The sequence below is a fragment of the Camelina sativa genome, chromosome 19 (genome assembly GCF_030686135.1).
Source record: "Camelina sativa cultivar CO46 ecotype springtype chromosome 19, ASM3068613v1".
In the NCBI taxonomy this organism is placed as follows: domain Eukaryota; kingdom Viridiplantae; phylum Streptophyta; class Magnoliopsida; order Brassicales; family Brassicaceae; genus Camelina; species Camelina sativa.
The window spans coordinates 1,821,751-1,843,917 of NC_141898.1; the positions used below are offsets into that span (position 1 = coordinate 1,821,751).

A 22,167-nucleotide genomic window follows, 5' to 3' on the forward strand; every position below is an offset into this window, starting at 1 on the left:
CCAACTTATTGCGATAACCAAAAGCTAAAATTAGTCTATAGTAAAAGAATTGAACAATTTTCAAATCAAAAAATTTGGGAACGCGACCTATTCAATTATTGCTCAAATAGTATTTAATAATTCGTAGTGCACGAACTACAAAAATTAATATAAATTATCCCAAGACGAATTTGTCATTTTATGCTTTTTTTTTTCTGCTACAAACTTCGATTTTTTTTTTTTTTTTTTTTTATAAATAAAGTAAAGTCACATCATTCAGACAAAAGGGTAAAAATCAGATATTAAATAATTAGCATAAGATTAAATAAATAATAAAGTATATTGTTGTCTCAATTTTATATATATAAAAGGAAAAATACAAAGTCTTATTTCCCATTAAGCAAAATCTGTCGTTTTCCTCTGTGAGAGAGAGAGAGAGAGGTCTCTCATACATACATACATACAATGGCGAACCAATTTCTTCATCTTCTTCTTCTTCTTCGTTTCCTTCCAATGCCTCTTCTTCACTACCGTTGCTGTTTCTCCGGAAACGGTGCCGTTCTGTAGTTTCCTTCAGGAAATGCAGAAACTGTCTCCTCCTCTCTCAACTTCTTCTTCGTTTTCATCTTTTAAATCTGCCGATTGAGTCTCTCAACGACGCCGTTTTAGGTTTGTTCTCTCTCTCTCTCTTTCTTTACCTCTTTCCTTGTTTAAGTTTCGAACCCAAGTAACGGTTTCTTGTTTATTTAGCAAAAATGTTGTGTTATCGACTGGCTCAATTTTGATGGGCTGTTCATTTCTGTGAATGCGAGCTAATGAAATCTGTAGTTTTTTCTCATAAAAGATTTCATCTTTCACAACACCGGTACATGTAAAAAAAAAACTCAATTCTTGCATGTTTTAAGACGAAAGATTCGATTTTTTTCGACTGGGTTACCTTTTTATTTTCAAAAATTTCTGGAAAGAGTAATCCGTTTTGGTGGCTAATTGACTTTTAAGGTTGGTGGGTTTTGGGTTTTGGTTAGTGACAACACTTTTAGAAGAATCGAAGAAAGAAAGTTTTAACTTTTTTCCGTTTTATTGACTACTTTTTTTGCTCATTCTATTTGATAGTTTAGTTATAATGTCCAGAAAGGTACCATGTTTGTTAAGGATAGATTGACAATAAAATGTATCTTGTATCTTCCTTTGGATTTCAGATTCTATTGTCGACGACATTAAGACAAAAAGGAGGTGATTCTCAGAGTTTGTCAATGGAGAATTACGAGGTTCTTGAGCAAATTGGAAAAGGTTCCTTTGGGTCAGCTCTTCTTGTCAGACATAAAAATGAGAAGAAACTGTGAGTACCTTCTTCACCTCTAAACAGGGTTCTGTGACTGTGTGTAAATATTATTTCCGGATTTTGAATTTTCTTGTCATCTGCTTTGCTGTCTAAAGGTATGTTTTGAAGAAAATCCGGCTTGCTCGGCAGACTGGTAGGACAAGAAGATCTGCTCATCAAGAGGTTGTTATCTTAATCATTTTGAAGATTCTCTGTATGACAGTGACCTTTTATGTTGCTTTATTGTTTGATGTCGATAGTCTTTCAGATATGCTGTAACCGATCATACAGTATTCTTGAGCTATAGCTGTTGACTTTTGTTCTGTAGAGTAACAATATCCTGTGATCTCCTTTGTAGATGGAGTTGATTTCAAAGATACATAACCCATTCATCGTGGAATATAAAGATTCTTGGGTTGAAAAGGTATCATTTATCACATATCTTTTCATTTCGTGAACTAAGTATTTGAATATATAACCAGTTCTATTGTCTATGGATGTGTGCTATCAGGGGTGCTATGTGTGCATTATCATAGGCTACTGCAAAGGAGGAGACATGTAAGCTTATTCCTTCTCAGCAGTCTTCCCCTGTGTGGCTAGAAAAGAGGCTCTCTGATATACTAACTGACTTCTCTGCTGCTCCTGTTTCTTCTTCCTTACAGGGCGGACGCGATAAAGAAAACCAACGGCGTACACTTCTCCGAAGAGGTTTCTGCTAGACTTGTTTGATACAATTCTGACGATTTGATACTCACAATTCTGAATCTCTTGAAACTTCTTTTTTGTTTTATCAGAAACTCTGCAAATGGCTTGTTCAGCTCTTATTGGCTCTTGAATACTTGCATGCCAATCACATTCTTCATCGCGATGTCAAGGTTGGTTATGATTGTCCAGGAGACCAACACAAAATATTGAAAAATCTCCACCCATACTGATACAGAACTAACTTATTTTGATCCATTCAGTGTTCGAACATATTCTTGACAAAGGATCAAGACATACGCCTTGGTGAGTTGCTTAACATATGTGTCACATTATATCATTTTCCTAGTCAGACTAAGACAACATCGACTAAAATGTAACAAATCGGCTCTATGATCTCTGCAGGCGATTTCGGACTTGCTAAGGTCTTAACATCAGATGACCTCGCGTCTTCAGTAAGTATAGTTACTTTCAATATCTCACATATATATTTGCTTTAAACTCAGGTTTGATCGTTACCCTTCTTGAAAAACCAGGTGGTTGGAACACCAAGCTACATGTGTCCCGAGCTTCTAGCTGATATACCCTATGGGTCCAAGTCTGATATTTGGTCGCTTGGCAAGTTTCTCATTCATGGCTGAGATATTTAACCTTTAGCTTAAGATACGAAAGAATATATTCATCTGAACCTCTATCTTCTTTTCTTCAGGATGTTGTATGTATGAGATGACAGCTATGAAACCTGCATTTAAAGCTTTTGTAAGCTCTAAAAGTTAGATTTATGTTCCTCCGGGTTACGTTCATGAGAAGTTCCTAATGGTCCCTGGCGTTTCAAATGGTTGCAGGACATGCAAGGACTAATAAACAGGATTAACAGATCAATCGTTCCTCCACTTCCGGCACAATATTCTGCTGCGTTGTAAGTCTACTACCTTATTTGTCTAAATGTGTGATCTATTAGAGTTTACTGATTTTGCGTGCTGCTTTCTTCAGCCGAGGTCTGGTTAAGAGTATGCTCCGGAAAAATCCAGAACTCCGACCAAGCGTATGTCATCTGATTCTGTCCGTTGGTATATGGTCATAACCTGAAACTGAACAAACTTGATCAGTAAACATCATTGCTCTTCTTCTGTGTAGGCTGCTGAGCTTCTCAGACAACCGCTGCTTCAGCCGTATATCCAGAAGATTCATTTGAAGGTGAATGATCCAGCAGGTAATGTATTGCCTGCGCAATGGCCAGAATCTGAATCCACCAGGAGAAACAGTTTTCCCGAGCAGAGAAGGCGCCCTGCTGGCAAAAGCCATAGCTTTGGTCCAAGCAGGTTTAGGGGTAACCAGGAAGATTCTATGTCGTCCATAAAAAAACCTGTACCCGCATATCTGAACCGTGCAAAGCAACTGGATTTGTCTACAGATGAAAGTGGTGAAGGAACGGGTGTTCATAGAACTTCAGAGGTTTCTAAGAGTTCTAGGTATGTTCCAGTGAGAGCTTCAGCCTCACCTGTGAGACCGAGACAGCCTAGGAGTGACCGTGGTCAAGTAAGTGATCCATCCAAAATGCTCTTCTTACTGGTTTTATTGATTGTTTTATCAGAGTAAAAGAACGGTGGTTTCTATATGTTGCAGCTTCCTGTTTCATCACAGCGTACAAACCGAAAACCAGCCGCTTTGATTCGCAGAGCCTCCATGCCTAACTCAAGAAAACCTGCAAAAGAAATCAAAGACTCTCTGTACATTTCAAAAACCAGTTTTCTCCATCAGATTAATTCTCCGGACGTGTCAATGAATGCACCAAGAATTGACAAGATTGAGTTTCCGCTAGCGTCATATGAGGAAGAGCCTTTTGTTCCGGTTGTTCGTGGGAAGAAGAAGAAAGCATCGTCTAAAGGTTCCTACAGTCCACCTCCAGAGCCACCACTAGACTGCTTAATAACCAAAGACAAATTTACACTTGAACCAGGCCTAAACAGAGAAGGAGCGATAATGAAGGCTGTGTATGAAGATGCATATCTGGAAAACAGGAGTGAATCATCTGATCAGAATGCAACTGCTGGAGCATCAAGCAGGGGTTCGTCAGGTGTAAGGAGACAACGATTTGATCCTAGTTCTTATCAGCAACGGGCTGAGGCATTGGAGGGATTGCTTGAATTCAGTGCAAGGTTGCTTCAAGATGAGAGGTACGATGAGCTCAATGTCTTGTTGAGGCCCTTTGGTCCAGGTAAAGTCTCACCCAGAGAAACAGCAATTTGGTTGTCCAAGAGCTTCAAGGAATCTACTACTAATAAGCTGGAAGATTGATAAACGGGTGATTTCTAATTCTAACCTGTTGTGATGTGAAAATATTCCACTTTTAACAGTTTTTCCAACCAGATGTCAAGAAAATTGTTTCAAAGTTAACTACTTAGGCTGTGTTCTTAAATGAGTAGCTGACCCTCTGTATCTGATACATTGAAATTCAAGAAAAGACTTGGCACAAATACATGAATGTACACATGTTTAAAAGTATTTCCTGAACTTCAGCACAAATACATGAATGTACACATGTTTAAAACAGACAGTATAGAGTCATGGAGAGTAAGACCTCAAAGCAACTGAAACAGAGTAGTATAACCAGTAAAACTGTAGAGCAAATGCCTTTATTATACGCATTGTGTGCAAGCCACGAGGAGCGGATGTTAATCACTAGTTAAGTGTCTTGTGATATGCAACCTGCCATTAAATCCCCCAAAAGAACAGTATTCAGATGTTAAGAAATATGTTTTAACTTTAATTTGTAAACGTAAAAGTACCAAATTCAAGTGAATTCAGGAATTTCAGAAATATAGCAGTTTGAGTACTTACAGAAGTTGACGTCTTTAACAGTTCTCTGATTGCCATTGTGGCATAACAAGATGATGGAAGAGTGAGTGCCATTTTAAGCGCCATCTGTGTCTGCTTAGAATTTGGATTTCCAGTGTCTTTTTCATCCTCTTTTCTCTCTGTCTGGTCTTTCAAATCAGTTTCAGCAGGGTTAGAATCAGAATTCATTGATTCATCTTCAACTTCTTCAGCAGATCCAACTTTATCCACTGTCATGATTATCCTGTCCAGATCTGTCTCTGCCAATGGTTTATTGCTGTCAGTGTAACTGAGTAACTCCCTGCAGCAATTACCCGCGAAATTAGTCTCCCCTCATAGAGTCTCTGATTTCAAAACTGGAGAACGTTCTAACTATACACTGCGTACCATTCAAAGTCTATTGGTTTCTGGAATACACGTCTATAACCACCAGTCATGCTAGTTATCGAGAATTCCCTGAAACGATACTTTTATTAGTAGAATAAGGTAGATGCTCGTGGTGATGCAGAGTTACAACCATAAAAATCTACAAGAAAAAGAGCATAAGGGAATTTACTTTACACCGTGAATGCTGTCAGTTAGGCTGATACCGTCCTGAACAATGTACGCAAAAATTTATAGATTCATCAGCAGAGATATTTCTAGAAAGAATACACTGCGAATAAGTGACTTCAATATTTCGAGAACAATCAGGGAATGCTTGAATGTGGTATTAACAAACCTTTTTTGCCAAATCATGATAAATTTCCGCATTGTCATTGGAAGGGTAAATGACTCTTGAACTGTTGAAGCAAAGAGAAAGTTAGGTTTCAATAGTACAATGTTAAAACTACTCGTATTGAAAAATTCTTCCAGCAACTTACCCAGGTAGAGGGAGGACGATGTCACTGGTTGAGTAAGTTCCAGCTTCCAAATCCTCTATACTTGCAACCTAAAGATACAAAAGAAAGCATTACACATGAATAATGCTAGCATTAGCAAAATACCAATGAGAATGTAAATGCATCAAAGCATCTATGAATATGGAAAATGACAATGCAGAAATCTCATGAATCAAATTTCAATCCCGAAGTTCCATTAGCTCATCATAATCTGAAGGAGCAAAAAATATCAACTACGAACGGCCAAATAAGAAAAAGTTCGAAATAAAAACTAACCTTAACAAGGTCACTCCTTTCAGCTGGAAGATCTACAATAGCAGTATCGTCTACCTGGTCACAATCCAATGCCTCTTCGTTGTTTTCCTTGTGCTCAGATGTCAAACTATCAACCATTTTTGTTGCAGCATCTACCTTTGTACTTACCAAGTCCCCCAACACAACTTGGGTCGTCCCTGCCAGACCACAAGAAAAACAATGAGTGAGCAGTAAACCTACATCGACTTGCATACAGAACGGCCCAAGATTTATAAAGAAAAAAAAATCTGATGTACCATATTTTTTGACGCGCAGACTTGCTGCATTGTTCCATAAGTAGCTTTGGTAACTATGTACGTACCTGCATGAAAAGAATCACATATAAAGTATGATAAAAAAAAACTGCTTGGCATATGTCATATCTCAGTCGCAAGAGGCAAACTGTTCCGGAAGAACTTCAGCTATATAAAGAACCAAACGCGTACATCATTCTTAAAGTTCTGGGAATGCCTTTCAGAGCTTGCAGGTAGTTACCAGGGCATTTCTTCAGACACTGCAGCTGTTTCAAAACACCCAAGATTAAAACTGATTATCATGGAAACCTATGAACGAGAAAACCCATACAGGAGTAGCTGGATACTTACTATGGCTCTTTCAGCAACGAGGTATCGCGGTAGTTGCCTTAAAGTCCCGTCAATGTCGCCAGTTTCTTTGTAATATTCTCGAGCATCATTTACAACATGCCTTTGTAGAAAAAATGCTTGAAGTCAAGAAAAACATGCATTGCTGCGTTCCTAATTTCGTAGAGCCACAATATGATTTTGAGGGGGATTAGCAATTGTAGCTGAGACTAGGTCATGTTAAAGGATATCAGTTTCTCTTGGATTAAGAATCATGTCTACGGCATCTTTCCACTCTCCTTTCAATAGTGCAGCTCCGACATGGTGGGTTGGTACTGAACCACTTCCAAAACGCTGTCACACAAATACACAATTCATCAGAAAATATTAATTTTTAGTAAGATTTAAGTGACTTTTTCCGAGAAGCAGAACCCAATACTACAATGCAAAAGTTCAAGTCGATTACAACTCGACAGGTGAATAGTACCTGCAAGCCAAAATAGTTGATAAAGCCATCTTTCCCCAGGGACTCTGCAGACTTTTTTATAATTTCTTCAGAATCAGCAACCACTCCTCTGAAAAAATATGAAAATTTATACTATTAAGATATTCCATGCACAAGAAGATCTTTCATCCCTTCTCACCGAAATATAATAAAAATGTTCTTGAATAAGAAAATTTGGAAGTTAATCGACGATCATAGAGTTTCTTTTTACAATGACCAGTTACATTCTCACCTTAACGTGATGGTAAATCTGTTTCCCATGAGCTGTCCAAGGAGAAGGCCCTCTTTGACACGGCTGAAAAGTCATCATTAACATTATGAGTTTATGATCACAACAATAAAGTCAAAATGATAACATTCAAGAATATGTTGGCTTACCAGAAGTCGCCAACTTTGATCCCAAACAATCTCTTGTTCAGCGCAGCCAATTTACTAGCTTGCTGTTTGAAAACAGTTACCTAAATGCCCAAACATTCTCTTATTATGCATTGTAAATATTAAACTCATCTTACCAAGAAAACAGGTAGAAAAAACTTACACACTGAGTTGAAACAGACCGCTTATCTTTTGTTCCAGAGAATCCGAAGGACTTTGGCTGTAAAATTCAAGAACCGACACAGCTTAGCAAGGAAAGTACAATGGCTTGAGATAAAACAGCCCTTTTATATACGGAAGAAGATGGGAAACACCTGAACGCCTAGCATCTTTCCAATCAATCCCAAGGCCTCTTGTGTATCTTTGTTCTCCTTGTACAGATGGAACCTATAAACTTAAACCAATGATAAATCAAGTGACACATATGTTGCAGTTTCAAACGTAATGATCAAATAAAGGCACTGCAGAGACTATATGGTGCATAAAGCATAAAATGCACTATTTTGTTATTGAATCAGTAACTTCAAGACACCAATATAGTAGGATATCCAATTCAGGTCATACATTTTGGAAGATAGACTAATATACTAGTCCCAACACATAGTCCATTTTATGTCAGATAGAAGTTGATTTATAATTGTTACCTGAGAAACTTGCCAACATGCTCTGGCCAATGCTCTGAACCTCTGCTATCAAAAGGTTTATCGCCTCTTTCCTTCCGTTTCTTTGATCTATTACCTCTGTTGTTATGGGCTCCTGAATTCACTCGCACACGGATGCATTTTGAAGTAGAATCAGGACCATCAACAGTGTCAGTCACAAGGAACTTGAAATTCTCTTTAACAAAGTTGTGGATAGCCTGGTTAGTAGTACAAGAAAAAATAAAATATAGTAAGAAGTCAAAAGTTGATATTGATAACAGGATATGTAACTCTGTAATCAAAACCAATACCGTTCTCATGGATTTGTCAGAACTTGGATCAAGAACAACAAGTGAGATTTCATCAGTTCCTGAGGTGACTTGATTGATCAATGTTTCCAAACGCTCTGCATCAGTGGCATTGGAAATGGATTTGAATGACTCAATTGCAGAAGTATAGTTTTGGGGTTCACTATCAGAACTTTTGTTTTTATCTTCCTCCTTCACATCCTTCACAACAAACAACAACGAAATTGGCACAAACAAACTAAAAAATAAAAATCGAAACATAAACATAGCTTCATACAACAGGTGAATTTAAATGAGGCGAGAGACAAACCATCTCAGGAGGCAAGTCTAAGGATGTCAAATGAACCACATTGCCATGGATATCCACTTCATTAACAATAAAGTCTGCGTATCTACGAAACACACCCACACAAAAATGAAGGAAACAATCAGTACATGCATCAAAATTCAAAACTCAGGTAATAATTATCAAAATTCAAAACTCAGGTAATAATTATCAAAATTCAAAATTCAAAATTCAAAACTCAGGATATACCAAAGAGTTTCATTTATCAAAAAAGGTGCTTCCTTTGGATCCGTTTGTTAACCGTGATGTAAATAAAGTACCAACCACATCAAGAATCACACAGTTGATAGAAATTACAGAACCACTAAGCTCTAATCAACTTTTCTCCGTTCATATTTCGCTTAGAAAACCTTAATCTCATCCTCTAAGCTATATGGAACAAGAATGTTTATCTGTAAGAAACAACCATAATGATATCACAACCTTTGTTTGAGGATTCCGCGGAAGCCAGGGAGCTGGGAGATGAAACAGGAGATGCCCACGTCAGCTTCATCTACTGTTTTCATACCTTCAACGTTTTTAGCTGTCGTCGCCATTGTCGTTGTCCAGTGAAAGCTCGAGTAGGGTTTAAGCAGAGACGGCAAACGCAAACAAGACGACACAGTTCTGTTTAATTTCATTGCCTATGTTCCCCGCAAGGGCCAAAAGAAGACAATTGAAATCGAATGCTTTCTAAACGCACCGTTTCGTTCTCCATTGACTTGAGCCCGGTTATTGAGCTTTTGATTTCCTCCGAACCGATAAATGTTTAAAACCAGATTACTCGGATTCGAATATGTTCTAAATTAAATCGGTACGGATATTAAACCGAACCGGTTCATGTCAATGTCTTCTTTGTCGAAGAAAAGCGACTTTCGTGATCGAGCGAGCTTCCCACTAACAACAGATTACAGATCCACAAAATTCACAAGGCACAGAGAGAGATGGTGACGAAAACGCAGGAGACGCAGTTAAACCAACTCGAGAATCAAGTTGAGAATGGAGGAGGAGGTGTTTGGGAGTATCTGTCACTCGTTCGTAAGCTCAAGGTTCGCCGATCAGAGATTGTGCTCAAGCATGGTCTCTCGATCTTGAACGATCCGGGGAAGCGATCTGCTCTTGGTCCAGATGGTCTGTTTGATTTTTGAATTCCTTGGGTTTTGCTACTTTGTTTATGTGTTACTCATTGAGGGTTAGAGTGTGTTTGTTGATTTCATGAATCGTGCTCCACCCAATTGCGGCAAAAATCATGAATTTCAGCTAAACGAAATTAGTTCGTAATTCAATTTTAATCATTGCTTGGTTTTTATGGTTCTGCTTCCGTTTCCTACTGTTACTTTTTTTACTTTTTTTATATCTGCTTAATGCTAAATCTGGTGTCCTTAGATTGATTTGTTCACTGTTTCATCCTTACTTGTGAGGTTTAGCATTTTGTTTAGCTGATACAGGTTCAGAATTTAACATAGACTTTAGTTTCAAAAGAACTCATTTAGATGAATCTCTGCCAATCTGGTTCGATATGATTTTTGTTGTTAACTTTACAGAAATTGTAAATTGTTTGTTTGATAAAACTAAAGAGAAAAGTCTCTTCCTTTATTTTATGCAGAATGGACCCTGTATGAGCAGGTAGCTATTGCAGCTATGGACTGTCAATCTCTTAATGTTGCACAGGTGAATTTTCTTTACGCTTTCCATTGGTACTTTGAGGACTATATGATCCTATTACCTATTTTAAGATCAGGCTTCGTTGACAAACTTGCATCGGTTATCTTAGGCTGTATGTGTTATGCTATTTCTTAGGTTTAAACCTCTTTTATTGAATTTAGAGTTCTCAAAAAAGTCTAAATTTGTGTTTTTGTAGAATTGCATCAAGGTTCTGAAGAAGAAATTCCCGGATAGCAAACGTGTTGGTAAGGCAATATCAATCCTTTTGACAAACTGAGCAAGTCTTCAATCTTGTTGGACTTCATCATTTGCTCACATCCCAATCCTGGTAATATATTTCAGGCAAGCTTGAGGCATTGTTGCTAGAAGCAAAGGGAATGTGGGAGGAGGCTGAAAAAGCGTATACGAGCCTTTTGGAGGATAATCCACTTGATCAAGTAAGCTTTAACTTTTTTGCTTTCATGGAACCACCAACAAGCTACGTCCAAATGATAAGTGTTGTTTGTAAAACTCGATGTGTAGGTAATACACAAAAGAAAGGTGGCTATGGCCAAGGCACAGGGCAAACCTTCCTTAGCAATTGAACATCTGAACAAATATCTTGAAGTGTGAGTAATACTAACCCCAAGCTGGACTAATTTAAGTATATTAGAAAAACATACCACAGCTGATCACCTGTATCTGCTTTTCTTTCTTTATGTAGATTCATGGCTGATCATGATGCCTGGAGAGAGCTTGCAGAAATTTATGTTTCCTTGCAAATGTGTGCTTCTCTATCCTCTGTACTCGACTTTTTTTTACTTATAATTTACCATGCAACAATTAACCCAACTAATTTATAATCTATAACAGGTACAAACAAGCAGCTTTCTGCTATGAGGAGCTCATACTAACTCAGCCTACTCTTCCACTTTACCACCTAGCATATGCCGATGTAAGTCCCATTATTTATTTCCTTAATTAAACGAAGTCAAATTGTTCCTTGTCTATACTCTTACGGCTATCACCAAAGAGCCTCAAAATGTCATATACTGTACGACCTGCTCTGTTTAAGACATTGTATCTGACACTGGAAGTTAGTAGCAATAGAAGAGCGAAGTATTTTGTGAAACTTTGAGCATTTTTAGCACTGCAATCCAAAAGTTTCTAAGTTTTTATTGTTACAGAACTCTAAATTACAGCTTTGATCATGTATGAACTCTAACGAAATTCTCATTTTTCGTGCAATCGCCAAAATTAGGTTCTCTACACAATTGGTGGACTAGAGAACCTTATTGCAGCAAGAAAGTACTATGCAGCAACCATAGACTTGACAGGTGGTAAAAGCACAAGAGCCCTTCTCGGAATATGCTTGGTGAGACCCTCTTTCTTCCTCATACCGGTTTAATCCACTTTGGTTTGCAGTGACCTAATGACTGATACATCTTTCTGAAAACAGTGTGGATCAGCGATTGCACAGCTCTCAAAAGGCAGGAACAAAGAGGACAAGGACATGGCTGCACCAGAGCTTCAGTCTCTAGCTGCAACTGCATTGGAGAGAGAGTACAAGCAAAAAGCTCCGGCCAAGCTCAACCTCCTCTCTTCCGCTTTGAGAAGCTTGAAAATCTCTTAGTTCAAACCACAAAAGTTGAAACAATTTTTTGGTGTTTTGGTTTTAAAGCTTGGCAGACTTCTGTTCTTTTTTCGCTTATAAGTTTTATTCATATTCGCTCTCGGTTATACTGAATCACTGATAAGGTTTACTAATGAGTTTAATCAAATAGCCAAATAATAAATTAAACAAAATTCAATCCGAACGAGACAAGAACCAAACTTTGTCAAATGATTTTGTCTTAAAATCAGATAGATAACTACAGTATTATTAATCAGTAGTTCATAAAAAAAAAACCAAAACTTTCACAAATCCTATAATTTCATGTGTTGTATTGTTTCTCTTCTCCTCAGAGTATTTTCTGTTGTTGTGTAACTTCAAGGTTACGAGTTACGAGGAGACGAAAAAAAAAAACGATTGGGCCATTCTATGTGAGGCTTAGCCCAGTAATGGGTCGATTATAGGCCCAAAACATATGAGTGTCAAACTCAAACCCTAGAAGATGACTTTAAATTGAAGAAGCGCCGTAGAAGCATTTTTAGGTTTTTTATCTGTGTTTTTGATTCTTCTCAGTTCGTCGTCGAGACCTATCATCCGCAGCCATGGCCGTCGGGTAATTTTCCCTTGAGATTATTATTCCTCGTTTCTACTATCTGATCTGTAAATCTCAGCACCACCTAACTGCGAGTGTTCCTGTACTTGTGTTGTAGGAAAAACAAGAGAATCTCCAAGGGTCGGAAGGGAGGAAAGAAGAAGCTGTAAGTATTCTAAAATTCTTTAATTTAATTTTGATCTCCTTTACAATGTGGACGTATTGATAAGACTCTCTCGATGTTCCAAGTATTGAGCTTTTGAATCTGTTTTATTGATGGTTGTGTGAAAATGAATGATGCAGTGTTGACCCTTTCTCCAAGAAGGATTGGTATGATGTTAAGGCTCCTTCAATGTTCACCAGTAGAAATGTTGGAAAGACACTTGTTTCCAGAACTCAGGGTACCAAAGTAATGTCTCTGTCTCTCTGTTAAAATCTCCTTTAAATGACTTGGCTGTTAAGACTCTTCTCAGAATCAACTGAATTGATATGAATCACCCTAGGGCAATCCTATAATGGATTCGTTTTTAGTGTTTTGCATTAGCTGGTAGAGAGTTTAATGTCGTCTTGTATTGTATGTGATGGCTTTGAGACTGATGATCGTTGTATCTATCTAACCTCGTTATGCGAATTTCTAAACTCTCCCAGATTGCCTCCGAAGGATTGAAGCACAGAGTTTTTGAGGTTTCCCTAGCTGATCTTCAAGGTGATGAGGATAATGCTTACAGAAAGATCCGTCTCAGAGCTGAAGATGTCCAAGGCAGGAACGTTTTGTGCCAGTTCTGGGTAAGGACAAACATTGTTTCTCGACATTTGCTGTTCTGGTTTCATTTCCTCTTTTTTGATGGGATCTTGACAGTTTTCGCTGTTTCACCTGTAGGGCATGGACTTCACCACTGACAAACTTAGGTCATTGGTTAAAAAGTGGCAGACTTTGATTGAGGCTCATGTTGATGTTAAAACCACCGATGGCTACACTCTCAGGCTTTTCTGCATCGCTTTTACCAAGAGACGTGCTAACCAGGTCAAGAGGACTTGCTATGCTCAATCCAGCCAAATCCGTCAGGTATTCATCCAGCTATTATCTGAATCTGTTGCTCTCTCTCTCTCTCTCTCTCTCTTTCTCTAAGGTTTGAATGTTGAATGTTGTCACTTCGCTGAGTCTTATTTCTGCAATCTTTGATATTTTATTAATGTTGAACTAAGATAGTTCCTTTTATTGATGAGTCTTTTGCCTTCTTCATTTGATTTCCCCTCTTTAATGTTAATTTACCTGTCTTTTTGTGCATTCCTCAGATTCGCAGGAAGATGAGTGAAATTATGGTTAAGGAAGCCTCCTCATGTGACCTCAAGGATCTTGTTGCTAAGTTCATTCCCGAAGCTATTGGCAGGGAGATTGAGAAGGCAACTCAGGGCATCTACCCTCTTCAGAACGTTTTCATCCGTAAAGTCAAGATCCTCAAGGCACCCAAATTCGACCTTGGCAAGCTCATGGATGTGAGTGAAGATGAACTCGCATTTGTTATGATATAAATCATTTATCCAGGATATATATATATATATATATATATATATATAAATTGAATGCTTGTGTTTTTATAGATTCACGGAGACTACACAGCAGAAGATGTTGGTGTTAAGGTAGATAGGCCTGCTGAAGAGATGGCTGTTGAGGAACCTACTGAAATCATCGGAGCTTAAGAATGGTTTTGAGAAAATGTTAAAATTGAGAGTTCTCTTTTTCTTCTAAACTTTAGCTTTTTAATGCTTTGTTTACTATTTTGTTCCCCGCAGTTTTTTTGCTGTATTGATGACTTTTCTCAGTGTAAACTTCCGAGTTTTTGATAATTTATTAAACATCCTTTTCTCAGAATTTGAATTCTTCGACGAAACAAAACTTTCCATAATTTTCGATAAGTGTCTTATTTTCCAGCCCCCAGTGATATATTGTTTTAATATTACATTTAACACAGTAACTTTCATCAGAATTTTGTGGAGTATTGTTTGAGAGAATGATGGTTTTGAGAGAATGAATTAGCAACCATGAGAGAACAAATTTAGAACACGAAGGAGACAACGCCATTACAAAACTTTCTTCAGTGAAACACAAGCACATAATTAAAAAAGAACAGAGCAGAACAGACACACGCACATTCACATCCTAAGCAAAAACCTTCCATACATATATTATATTTATATATATATATATATATACCTACTTACTACCAAACTTGGAAAAAACATATGAAAGTGAAATCAAACAAAACCCACGACACAGCTTTCATACAGTGATTTTGATTGATTGACTCGTTGGCGTACAGAACAGGAGTCTCCTGGATCTTCACATGGTGTTTCTGAGAAGTCAGTCCCAAAGTTCAGAGAGTTTCACAGTGATGCTAAAAGGAACGGAATGCTACAGAACTTGGGAGCAACACGCGCTTCCTTCTCTCCCTCTTTGAGGTACCTTCGTTTTGGCTGAGAATGAGAACCCAGGACTGTTAATGTTTAGAGATCAGTATACACTGTCACCACGGGATTAAAACATTGCAACGTAGAGTACTAATGATACCTTGAAGCATCGCCATGATCATCATTATCTTTAGCTTCATCATTAATTGTAGCCGCATCAGATTGTCTCGCACATTTCTCTGAGAATAATGTAAACAATCTAAAATAAATCTTATACTAGAATGAAAGGGCAATAAATAATCGAAAGCTTACCATTTGTGTGACTAATATTATTCTTGCATCCCATGCATCTACAGCTCGAGGAGCATCCAACACCCATCTTGATAAAGTCATCGTAACAGCCAATGGTTCAGAAGAATGACATTAATTCGAAATATAAGTGTGAACAACAAAGCTAGACAAGTGAAACCAAAGTTACCATAAAGCATTCACAATATCTCTTTAAACAGCCTGATTTCCTGCAATTGCATCCTCTTGTATGTCTTGCTGAAGCAGGAGTCTTGCTGTTCTCGTCCTACAAGATACAAAAATAAAATCTCAGTACTATCTAGTTGCAGCCATACTTTAATAAGCAAATCAAGACAAGTCCGTAGAGTCTATGTTTCTCCTTTATTATGTATTTGAACTCATTGTTGATCTGATGATATGTCTTACCCATAAATTTATAGCAGAATTAGAAGTCGAGACCACTTTTGGAGCAAAAGCTAGTGGATTTCGAGCTTCAATCACTTCACGAGTTTTCATAACTAGATCTTCGTGAATGGGCTTATTGAAACAATCTTGACATGAACAAGGTTCAACACAGTATAGACCAGCAGCAAAACAATCGCAATACCTGTATAGCAATATGAATATGTAGTTAACAATGAATTGGTGTTTATGTTCTGCACAACCTGAGATTCAGTGTATTTAACAACTTAAGCTAGGTTTCAGAAAAAGCCCGAGGCTTTTTGGACAAGAAATTGGTATGAACTATGGAAAAAGGATTATAGAACACAAAAGCTGCCAATGCTGCAGTTTCAGCAAGACAGAACAACATCTGCAACAGACTTCATACATCATCTAATTCACTTAAAAATTGAATATGTAGTGAAAGCGACTCTCAATGGCTTTCAGAAAAAGTAGGAATAAAAACCTAATCATATCATTTAAAGAAAAGAAAAAAAAACATGAAAACACACGATTTTGGCATCTGAAAATTGTGCCCAGGGAATGGTGGTAAGGAAAGCACTTACAGCTTCAAGCATTTGGATTTCCTACATTTACAGCGCTTACAGCTGCCAAGTTCGTCAAGTCCTTGAAACAATTGCCTGCATTAATCAGTAATTTAAGTATAATTTAGTATTCGTAGCGATTTACCTACCTGATGGCTGGAATAAGATTAGGAACATCGGAATATTTTCCCACCTATATTCTGTTGCCATGTGTTGGTCAAAACATTCTCCTTCCAGTGATATCTCAGGACTCTCCATGAATTTGATATCACTGTATACTAAATCTCTTTTTGTGGAGACAGGGGTTGAGAATTCATCTTCAATATTATGATGAAATGTTGTAGGACCAGGAGGGAAAAATCGACCATCTTTGAAACTTTTTTTATTTCGGTCACTTGAGACTGAGGGGTTCACGAGACCATTCAAGTGCAGGCCAATCGTTAGTGGTAGGGGTAGAATCCCAACAGTATCTTGTTTGCTGGTATCTAAACACTCTTGTGGACTAGGAGCTTTGCTGATAGAGGTCAAATCAAGAGGAAGATCGTTAGTAGAATCACGCAAAGGTATCCTTTTGTGAGATCCTCCCACATCAAAAGTCAAGCAGCGCCTGCGGACACCTCGTTGCTGCAAGAGTCAATTTAAAGTTATTAGCTAAGTTATTTCAAAGTTTCAATCAATTCATAAGCTAGCAGATGAAGATAATTCAACTTGCAATAGGGTAACAAATGATATAGATGACAAAGACCACCTGAAGTCTAAGTTCCAAAAACACATCAAGAATTCAATGTCTTTTGAAGAACAATAGCGTAAGAAATTAAAGAAAGAAAGAAACGTAGCGTTTGAATTAGATGTAAGGAATATATTTGTACAACGAACATAAAATGTCAACTTAACACATGACCAAAGCCCACAGCGGAATCAGCACAATGTCTACACATGCCTAATGAGTAATGAGTAACCATGAGGTCTGAGAAAATATTTACCACTCCATAAAGTCAACAAAAAAAACAATTTACTGAAATGTTACCTTGCGACAGGGCTGTAGGCCTCTATCTTCCTTGCCTTCAGCTTCGGCAGTTGAATCAATAGTTGCTACCTTGGAGGAACTGCTGAGAGTAATGCCTGGAGCTCCAGCTGCAACTTGTACACTGTAATAACCTCCAGGCTCAACTACATTTGCTGAGTTATTACAACAGATAGAAATCTTCTGAGGCTCAGAAGCAAAAGAATCAGATATAGGATCAGTGACCTTCGGAATCTGTTGCTCACTGTTCTGGCTACCAGCAACATCAAACATGATTTTTTCTGTACCAAACACACTGTGGGCTTCCATTTCTTCAGTTTGAAGTACCACTTCTGAATCAGCATCAAAGTCAATTGGATCATTAGACTGTATACATAACTCATCAGACAGCTCTCTCGATCCACCACTTCTTCCTATTTCAATATCAGCATCCATTGGTTCTTCATCAGAAGAAACCATTTGAACATCAACTCCATCCCTTCCGTGTTTCAGTGAATTCGCCAACTCAATTGCTAAGCTGATCTGCTCCTGAAATGGCTTGGATTCAGAAACATTTGGCAACTGCTCCTCACTCAGACCAGTTATCTTAACAGACTTCCAGAACACCAATGAGTGCGAGATATGCTCTGGGCGTGCTGGCTTTACTGGCTCTATGGGCGAGAGGTCATTAATATATTGAAAAACTGGAGAATCCTGCAGATTCATTAAAGAGAGAGTCTTAGCTCATTGAATCTCAAATTCCACAAGTGTGTGATCCATATACAAAGTAATTGAAGAATTGAATCCAGTGTCCCCAAATTGAATTCTAAAGATACTAATCTAGTAGCCCAAAAGAACCCTAATCGATTCCAGAACAAGGCAACGAAGACGATCACAAAACCCCCCAAAAACCTAATTTAGACCGCACAGTAAAATTCAGGAAACAATTAGATGCAATTTTAATTTCACTCGGGAAACATTCATAAACGCAGAGAAAAAAAAAAGTAGGAGAAGAACATCATAATTAGAAAGTAAGGAGTTCGAGAAGACCTCAAAGTTGCGGAAGGAAACGGCGGAGATGCGGTTCTTATCAGGAGTGTCCATCTCCGGCGTTGAAGGTTTATTCTCACTGGGTCGTACTCCAGCTTCGCCTCTACGCAAAGCAGCGAAGCCCTAATAGAAGAGAGTGGATCGGTTACTGAAGGAGAAGAAGAAGACGGTGGAGATTTCTATGGAGGAGGAGCGGGAAAGCGGGAAACAGTAATGTGAAAAAGCCGTCTGATTAAAATCGACTCGTTAAAGCGAGTGAATAATTGGGCCCTTGTAGGCCTGATAAGAAACTTCATCTTACATACAGAAGCAAACTATGCGCAGTGTAATCAATCGGCCCATTGGGCTTAACTGAAGGCCGCTTTAATAAATGGAAAACTTAGGAAACAAACGTAAACTTCTTGATGTTAGGGAAACAAAAGGAAACTTATAATTATAAACAACAACAACAAAAAGAAAAGGAAAACGCGCATCGGCTCTTATCACCGACATAAAGGAAGTGTTGTTTGTTTATAAATACGGGGAGGAAGCGAGAATCGAGGCTCAAGACTCAAAGAGAGTCATAATTTTGATCTTAGAATTTTTAGTTTTCCTTCTTCTTTCTCTGTTTAGGCCAGTGTTTGTAGAATTTGGGAGATTTTTTTACAATGAATGACCCAATTCTCTTTAACTTTTTTTAGGGTTTCTTCAATTTCATTACCGTCGTTTTCGTTTTTGTTTTCTTTGGGTTTTCGTTTCGTTTTGCAATCGGATTTGATATTTGCAAAACTCAAACGAATCTGGGTTTCAAGGTTTCTCTGAATTATCAAGTTCGTTACTTGATTTTGTTTATTTGGTTTTGGTTTTTTTAATTGGTTTTGTTTTTCTTTAGTACCCAAGAGAGAGATCGATCACAAGGCAAACCCTAAAACTCAAAAGTCTTTTTTTCAGGGTTTCTTGATTTCTTTACCAGTCGTTTTTTGTTTTTGTTTTCGTTGGGGTTTTCGTTTTGTTTTCAATCGGATTTGATATTTGCAAAACCCGAATCTGGGTTTCAAGGTTTCTGTGAATTTGATTTTGTTTTTTTGGTTTTCGTTTTCGTGATTTTTTTGTTTTTGTTTTAAACCCAAGAGAGATCGATACACAAGGCAAAAACACTCAAACTAATGGTGTTTTGTCAGATTTTCTTTTGGGGACATTGTCCCTTCGAGTTTAGACCAGAGGCTGCAAAACCAATCCCTTTACCCCACGCGGCTTAATAGAATTATCTCGACAGACTATTACTGGATTGGGTTTTAAAATCATCAGTCTTTGTGCCTATGATTGGGAAAATCTTAAGTCTCTGTGACTGAGATTGGAACAACACTTTTACCCAAGATTTATGAAAAATCAAAAGTCTTTGTGACTTGAGATCGAATCACTTTTACCCAAGGGCTTATCAAACAATCATAAGTCTCTATGACTGAGATTGAATCACTTTTACCCAAGGCTTATAAAACAATCAAAAGTCTTTGTGACTTAAGATTGAGAGAAAACACAACACTTTTACCCACATCTTTACAAAAGTCAGTAGTCTTTGTGACTGAGATTGATTGGGACTCTCTTTTACACACAGCTTAACATAATCATCAGTCTTTATGACTGAGATTGAACAACTATTATCCAAGGCTTATTAAAAAATCAAAAGTCTTTATGAGTTGAGATCGGGAGAAAACATAACACTTTTACCCACAGCTTTACAAAAATCAGCAGTCTTTGTGACTGAGATTGGGACTCTCTTTTACCCACAGCTTAACGAATCACCAGTCTTTGTGACTGAGATTAAGAAACATAACATGGATTGGTTTTAGTACCCATGGCTAACACTGTGGTTGGATAAGTCTTTTAGACAAAGAAGCAGAGAACACTTTGGCTGGATCTTAAGTCCTTTCGACAGAGAAACATAAGAGTTGGATTGGGAGAAAACACAACACTAATTTTGGCTTACAAAAAAAATCGTAAGTCTTTGTGACTGAGATTGGGAGAAAACACAACACTTTTACCCAAGTTTATAAAAATCATCTGAGAGAAAATACAATACTTTAACCGAGAGCTAACAAAAAAAAAATCATAAGTCTTTGTGACTGAGTAATATGATTTCCACGGCCTTAAACATTAGTCTTTAGACTGAGACCAATTCGAACATTGATCCCTTATGTTACCCACGGCTTGAAATATTTAGACATGGATCTTGGTCGGTTTGTTGTTTCTGTGTTTAGACAAAGACTAGATTGGGAAAAACAAAGGATAGGTTTCTTTTTGGTGGAAGGAAGATGGCACCCACGACTTTAAACACTAGTTTGAGACCGATTCGAACATTGATCCCTTATGGTACCCACGACTTGAACTCTCTAGACATGGATCATGTTTGGTTTGTTGTTTCAGTCTTTAAACAAAGAGGCATAACACTTTGGAGTGGTTTTAGTACCCATGCACGGCTTCAAAATCTGACTGATTGGGAGAAATCAATCCCTTTTACCCACAACTTAAAAGAATCATCAGTCTTCTAAACAGATCACAGGTATATGGTCTTCTAAACCTTCTCTAAAACTAAAAGAATGTGTTGCTCTTCTTGTTTGTTATGAGCCAATTTACCAACATGATAATATATTAACAATACGTAGAAGGTTAGGTGACAGACACAAAAAAAGTATGGCTCTGCCTCTGAAGATCATCTTCCTATGGAGCTTTGTAATAAACTAAGAATGAAGAATTTCCAAAATAACTAAACCCAAAAGATCTTCCCATGGAGCTTGGTTGTGAAAATGCAAACTGGGATTTCTCCAACGTGCACCCATTGTTGCAAAAGCTTTCCCTGCGTTTTTCAGGAGGTTGGCTCGAGTTCTTTACCTCGTGGTATCAAGTAACTGTGTGGCTATGCCTTTTCTTCTGTTAGAAGGTGAGACCCAAATCGCTCTAATTCCACAGATAGCTGGTTTAGCTTCTTCTTCACATACAATTGCTCCATAATCTAATCTATCATCTGAAGCTCGACATCTTTTTGATACCTCTCTGTATGTTTCCAAACTGAATGGAGGTTGAAGGCGAGGAGGAGGTCTCTTGCTTTAACAGTCTTTCATCATCAGGAGGAGCTATAAGCTTGAATGCTTCCTTAATAGGTTCTGCAACTATACATCTAGAGATCCTCTGAGACGAAACGAATAGATAAACCTAACACATAACAAGGTAGTTCTTGAAACACCTATTAGTAATCGGAGGCTGCTGAAAACAGTTGGGCTATATACCATCTTTCTTGTGAATGAGATCATCAAAGGAAGTAACTCTTTTCTATCTCTCAAAATGAAATATCTTGTTTGATTCCCGGTGCTGAAGGAGAAGAAGACGGTGGAGATTTCAATGGCGGAGGAGCGGGAAAGCGGGAATCAGTACTGTGAAAAAAGCCGTCTGATTAAAAACGACTTTTTCATCAGTGAAAGCGAGTAAATAAATGGGCCCGTTGGGCCCTTGTAGGCCTGATAAGAAACTACATCATACAGTTTGCTTTTCTTATTTTGCGAATTTTAATATTGGTCCGAACCGGGTTCCGGTAAGGTACGTTGGAGGTAGGGTCGAGGTGGCATGGACTAGGAGACTTGATGCCTACTGTATTGTCATTGGCATTATTATTTACAGAACCAGACAGAAAGGCAAACATGTGATGATTCCACAAAGACCCAAAAGAAATTTTTGTTGTAGCCATAGGAAGCATTGTAAAGGACCCATCTAATATGTATGTCTTCCCCTTTCTCATTTACCTTTTCAAGATTCCCTCAGCCAAAAAAAAGGAGAGGAGAAGAAGAAGAAGAATAGATCAA

General features: G+C 37.9%; 5 protein-coding genes across 6 annotated transcripts; 3 read left to right on the forward strand and 2 right to left on the reverse strand.

Annotated features, from left to right (window-relative positions):
* The first annotated feature begins 210 nt into the window (after window positions 1-210).
* On the forward strand, window positions 211-4,479 carry LOC104764113 (serine/threonine-protein kinase Nek2). Its single transcript, XM_010487564.3, has 15 exons — window positions 211-648; window positions 1,179-1,318; window positions 1,417-1,483; window positions 1,659-1,724; window positions 1,812-1,858; window positions 1,963-2,008; window positions 2,095-2,175; window positions 2,266-2,308; window positions 2,408-2,457; window positions 2,539-2,620; window positions 2,712-2,761; window positions 2,848-2,921; window positions 2,996-3,047; window positions 3,140-3,541; window positions 3,629-4,479. Exons 2-15 carry the CDS (start codon window positions 1,233-1,235, stop codon window positions 4,298-4,300), a joined length of 1,818 nt encoding a protein of 605 aa, XP_010485866.2. The 5' UTR covers window positions 211-648; window positions 1,179-1,232; the 3' UTR covers window positions 4,301-4,479.
* On the reverse strand, window positions 4,422-9,409 carry LOC104764112 (multisubstrate pseudouridine synthase 7). Its single transcript, XM_087503019.1, has 20 exons — window positions 9,195-9,409; window positions 8,736-8,817; window positions 8,429-8,626; window positions 8,121-8,335; window positions 7,791-7,863; window positions 7,640-7,696; window positions 7,480-7,559; window positions 7,334-7,396; window positions 7,084-7,171; window positions 6,847-6,950; window positions 6,621-6,723; window positions 6,462-6,535; window positions 6,273-6,337; window positions 5,998-6,173; window positions 5,704-5,771; window positions 5,562-5,622; window positions 5,397-5,434; window positions 5,228-5,296; window positions 4,844-5,141; window positions 4,422-4,711 (listed from the first exon to the last, which is right to left on the reverse strand). The coding sequence occupies exons 1-20, from the start codon at window positions 9,389-9,391 to the stop codon at window positions 4,685-4,687; spliced, it is 2,136 nt and encodes a 711-aa protein (XP_087359145.1). The 5' UTR covers window positions 9,392-9,409; the 3' UTR covers window positions 4,422-4,684.
* Window positions 9,410-9,580: 171 nt separating this feature from the next.
* On the forward strand, window positions 9,581-12,200 carry LOC104764114 (uncharacterized). The gene is made up of 9 exons (XM_010487565.3): window positions 9,581-9,881; window positions 10,357-10,421; window positions 10,612-10,660; window positions 10,758-10,852; window positions 10,938-11,023; window positions 11,119-11,178; window positions 11,268-11,349; window positions 11,656-11,769; window positions 11,854-12,200. Exons 1-9 carry the CDS (start codon window positions 9,695-9,697, stop codon window positions 12,025-12,027), a joined length of 912 nt encoding a protein of 303 aa, XP_010485867.1. The 5' UTR covers window positions 9,581-9,694; the 3' UTR covers window positions 12,028-12,200.
* Window positions 12,201-12,357: 157 nt separating this feature from the next.
* LOC104764115 (small ribosomal subunit protein eS1z) lies at window positions 12,358-14,471 on the forward strand. The gene is made up of 7 exons (XM_010487567.3): window positions 12,358-12,619; window positions 12,717-12,764; window positions 12,902-13,007; window positions 13,247-13,384; window positions 13,479-13,664; window positions 13,895-14,095; window positions 14,201-14,471. Exons 1-7 carry the CDS (start codon window positions 12,609-12,611, stop codon window positions 14,297-14,299), a joined length of 789 nt encoding a protein of 262 aa, XP_010485869.2. The 5' UTR covers window positions 12,358-12,608; the 3' UTR covers window positions 14,300-14,471.
* Window positions 14,472-14,628: 157 nt separating this feature from the next.
* On the reverse strand, window positions 14,629-18,587 carry LOC104764116 (protein tesmin/TSO1-like CXC 4). 2 transcript variants are annotated; one of them, XM_010487568.3, is made up of 9 exons: window positions 18,335-18,587; window positions 17,309-17,998; window positions 16,475-16,905; window positions 16,303-16,377; window positions 15,722-15,902; window positions 15,486-15,581; window positions 15,320-15,386; window positions 15,168-15,246; window positions 14,629-15,073 (listed from the first exon to the last, which is right to left on the reverse strand). In XM_010487568.3, exons 1-9 carry the CDS (start codon window positions 18,386-18,388, stop codon window positions 14,995-14,997), a joined length of 1,752 nt encoding a protein of 583 aa, XP_010485870.1. In that variant the 5' UTR covers window positions 18,389-18,587; the 3' UTR covers window positions 14,629-14,994. The 2 variants fall into 2 exon arrangements, with proteins under 2 accessions (XP_010485870.1, XP_087359146.1); XM_087503020.1 differs by having other exon boundaries at window positions 14,629-15,093; window positions 18,335-18,539.
* Between the last annotated feature and the right edge of the window lie 3,580 nt (window positions 18,588-22,167).

What these genes read in the sequence shown, in the direction of transcription:
- LOC104764113 (XM_010487564.3), top strand. Translation starts at nt 1,233, where the DNA reads ATGGAGAATTACGAGGTTCTTGAGCAAATTGGAAAAGGTTCCTTTGGG. An exon ending in TACTGCAAAGGAGGAGACAT is followed by an intron (nt 1,859 to 1,962) that starts GTAAGCTTATTC and finishes TCTTCCTTACAG; the next exon opens with GGCGGACGCGATAAAGAAAA. An exon ending in ATCCAGAACTCCGACCAAGC is followed by an intron (nt 3,048 to 3,139) that starts GTATGTCATCTG and finishes TCTTCTGTGTAG; the next exon opens with GCTGCTGAGCTTCTCAGACA.
- LOC104764112 (XM_087503019.1), bottom strand. Translation starts at nt 9,391, where the DNA reads ATGAAATTAAACAGAACTGTGTCGTCTTGTTTGCGTTTGCCGTCTCTG. An exon ending in TCGTTGCTGAAAGAGCCATA is followed by an intron (nt 6,536 to 6,620) that starts GTAAGTATCCAG and finishes GTTTTGAAACAG; the next exon opens with CTGCAGTGTCTGAAGAAATG. An exon ending in ATCGTCCTCCCTCTACCTGG is followed by an intron (nt 5,623 to 5,703) that starts GTAAGTTGCTGG and finishes TTGCTTCAACAG; the next exon opens with TTCAAGAGTCATTTACCCTT.
- LOC104764114 (XM_010487565.3), top strand. Translation starts at nt 9,695, where the DNA reads ATGGTGACGAAAACGCAGGAGACGCAGTTAAACCAACTCGAGAATCAA. An exon ending in AGGATAATCCACTTGATCAA is followed by an intron (nt 10,853 to 10,937) that starts GTAAGCTTTAAC and finishes CTCGATGTGTAG; the next exon opens with GTAATACACAAAAGAAAGGT. An exon ending in ACCACCTAGCATATGCCGAT is followed by an intron (nt 11,350 to 11,655) that starts GTAAGTCCCATT and finishes CGCCAAAATTAG; the next exon opens with GTTCTCTACACAATTGGTGG.
- LOC104764115 (XM_010487567.3), top strand. An exon ending in AATCCAGCCAAATCCGTCAG is followed by an intron (nt 13,665 to 13,894) that starts GTATTCATCCAG and finishes TGCATTCCTCAG; the next exon opens with ATTCGCAGGAAGATGAGTGA. An exon ending in ACCTTGGCAAGCTCATGGAT is followed by an intron (nt 14,096 to 14,200) that starts GTGAGTGAAGAT and finishes GTGTTTTTATAG; the next exon opens with ATTCACGGAGACTACACAGC.
- LOC104764116 (XM_087503020.1), bottom strand. Translation starts at nt 18,388, where the DNA reads ATGGACACTCCTGATAAGAACCGCATCTCCGCCGTTTCCTTCCGCAAC. An exon ending in GCCTACAGCCCTGTCGCAAG is followed by an intron (nt 16,906 to 17,308) that starts GTAACATTTCAG and finishes TGACTCTTGCAG; the next exon opens with CAACGAGGTGTCCGCAGGCG. An exon ending in CACATGGCAACAGAATATAG is followed by an intron (nt 16,378 to 16,474) that starts GTGGGAAAATAT and finishes TGATTAATGCAG; the next exon opens with GCAATTGTTTCAAGGACTTG.